Source organism: Silene latifolia, chromosome 8, assembly GCF_048544455.1.
Source record: "Silene latifolia isolate original U9 population chromosome 8, ASM4854445v1, whole genome shotgun sequence".
NCBI classification, from domain to species: domain Eukaryota; kingdom Viridiplantae; phylum Streptophyta; class Magnoliopsida; order Caryophyllales; family Caryophyllaceae; genus Silene; species Silene latifolia.
In genome coordinates this window covers 98,403,986-98,406,856 of record NC_133533.1, presented here as the reverse complement: position 1 = coordinate 98,406,856, position 2,871 = coordinate 98,403,986, and the positions used below count along the sequence as shown (strand labels likewise).

The 2,871-nt window shown below is 47.6% G+C and overlaps 1 protein-coding gene across 1 annotated transcript; it reads right to left on the bottom strand.

Annotated features, from left to right (window-relative positions):
• Positions 1-1,547: 1,547 nt before the first annotated feature.
• On the bottom strand, positions 1,548-2,609 carry LOC141595575 (uncharacterized). Its single transcript, XM_074415542.1, has one exon. The coding sequence runs from the start codon at positions 2,607-2,609 to the stop codon at positions 1,548-1,550; it is 1,062 nt and encodes a 353-aa protein (XP_074271643.1).
• Positions 2,610-2,871: the final 262 nt, after the last annotated feature.

The window sequence follows — 2,871 nt, the reverse complement described above, 5'->3', positions numbered from 1 at the left end:
GGTTGAGAGCCCATCACCTATACGCCTTCTAAGACCTAAACCGAGCACGCCTTTAGCCTCGTGGATACCCCTCCAAGTATAGCTAGGATGGTTACCAATATTGGACGACAGAAAATCACCATTGGGTAATATCGAGCCTTCATAACTCGAGCCCATAAACTCTTCGTCTCCGTTATGAGTCTCCAAGCTTGTTTACTCAGTAAAGCAAGGTTGAATAGCTTAAAATCACGAAAACCCATCCCACCCATACCCTTAGGCTGACACAGCTTCCTCCACGATACCCAATTAATACCCCTCTTCCCCTCTTCGTGCCCTCACCAGAACCGCGACATCATACCACAGAGTTCTTCACAAAAATTGACGGGAATTTTAAAAATACTCATAACATAGGTAGGGAGTGAATTGGCTACAGCCTTTAAAAGAACCTCCTTACCAGCCCTACACAAGATTTTTCCACGCCAACCTTCCAGCCTTTTGCTCAGTTTGGCACGCAGAATATTGGTGAGCACTTTCTTGGACCGCCCCACCACCGTAGGCAGCCCCAAATATCGATCCTGCTCCTCGACCTCAATAATACCCAAACGTGCCGCCAGGTTACTTCTCTTCGTTCTTAGCACACCCTTACTAAAAGAGACGGTAGTCTTATCCAGATTTACCAGCTGCCCAGAAGCATATTCATATCGTCGCAAAATATTGCTCACAGCATCAGCTTCCTCCTCCGCGGCTGTAGTAAAGAAAATACTATCATCTGCGAAAAGTAAATGAGAGATTTCTGGTGCCCCAGCTGAGACCCGGACCCCATGGAGAAGTCCATCCTCAACAGCCCTACGCATCAAATCAGATAAGACTTCCTCACAAAGAATAAACAAATAAGGAGAAAGAGGATCGCCTTGGCGTAAACCCCTAGTTGGCCGAAAAGCACGGGAAGGATTCCCATTAATCAGCACAGAAAACGAGACCATGGTCACGCCGGCCATAACACGGTCTATCCAATTTCTTTCAAACCCCATAACTCGCAGAACCCGATAAAGGAATCTCCATTCAACTCTGTCGTACGCTTTTGCTATGTCCAACTTAATCGCCATATGTCCCTCTGTTTGTCTCGAACTCTTCATGGCATGAAAAACTTCGAAAGCGATAAGAACGTTGTCCAAAATGGCTCTCCCCGGGGTAAAAGCCCCTTGATTTTTCGAGACAATGTCCCCCAGGAACTGCTTCAGGCGGTTTGCAGGAACCTTCGAGACGAGCTTATACACCATATTACAAAGGCTAATCGGTCGAAAATCCCGGATTTTATCCGGGGCTTTCTTCTTTGGGATAAGAACAATATTTGTTTTGTTAATGTCCCTCGGAGACCGCTCTCCCCGAAGAATGGCAAGAACAGCTCGCATCACTTCCGGCCCAACCATACCCCAATAAGTTTGGTAAAACAAACCATTCATACCATCCGGACCCGGCGCCTTTAATGGGTGCATCTGATTCAAAGCATCAAGCACCTCGTCCTCCCTATAATCCCGCCGCAAGCCTTCATTCATTTCTTCTGACACTCAGCCACCAATCCCCTGCAAGACCTCGTCAAAATTGATAGGATTCGATGAGGTAAAAAGGCCTTGAAAATAATCCAGAGCTACGTTTGTCACTGCCTCGGTTCCCACCCTCTCGGCACCATCATCATCAATTAGCTTCGCAATGAAATTTTTCCTTTTTCGCTCCCTAGCCCGAGTATGAAAGAATTTGGTTATTCGGTCCCCATCCTTAAGCCACAGAGCCCTCGACCTTTGTCTCCAATATTGTTCCTCCTGACGACGAAGAGTGGAAATTTTTGCAACAAGTTGCCTTCTTCGCTGCACACTAGCCTCGGATCGATCCCCTTCATTAAATTGTGCCAGCTGCTTTCTCTTTTTCTCCAGCTCTCTACCTATCTTGTTAATGTTTATCCTCTGCCAACCCCTTAACTCGCGCGCACACTCGTCTAAAACCGCCACCAGGTCTCCTCTTACTCTCGCCACACCCCTCTCTACGGCTTCCTCACTCCCCTCCTCCCCAACCCGAATTTGTTCAAAGCGGAAAGGTCGCACCCTTGTCTCCCCCAATTCCTTCGAATTCATAAAAAGCTTGATCGGGGCATGATCCGACCATTTACGATCCAGGTAGTGAAGTCGAGCATGAGGAAATAAATCAAGCCAAGTAACCGTGCAAAGAGCTCTGTCTAACATACTCTGTCTATTTGCTTCACCCGCTTGTCCATTATCAAAGGAAAAATTATACCCTACCCAAGGAAAGTCGCGAAGGTGACAATCATCAACAGCTGTTCTGAAATTATTCATCTGCCATTGGGGCCGACTTCCCCCTTTCATCTCAGTAGAAAACAAAATCTCATTATAATCACCTATACAAACCCACGGCAAAGTCGACTGCCCCTTAAGAATCCTTAGCAAATCCCAAGATAGATGACGGTCAGAGACCACCGACCACCCATAAAACCCAGTGAGCCTCCACTCCTTCCCATCATGACGGACCGTAAAATCCATATGGTGAACAGAAGCGGACATAAAGACACAATCAATATCTTTCTGCCACAACATAGCAAGACCACCAGACCTCCCCATACTATCCACCTCCATCCCGAAGTATCCCTCCACTCTCTCCCTCACCCTCCTCATATCACGACCACAGAGTTTGGTCTCGCATAGAAACACTATGGCTGGGGCTTCCCTTCGTACCAGGGCACGAAGGACACTAACCGTGTCGGGGTTGCCCAAGCCCCGACAGTTAACACTTAAGATATTCATTGGGGCTGGCGGGGTTGAACTCCGTCAACCTCCGCCTCAGGTATTAAGACGCCCCCGTCTGAAACTCGTTTCAACTTCT

What these genes read in the sequence shown, in the direction of transcription:
- LOC141595575 (XM_074415542.1), bottom strand. Translation starts at nt 2,609, where the DNA reads ATGGGGAGGTCTGGTGGTCTTGCTATGTTGTGGCAGAAAGATATTGAT.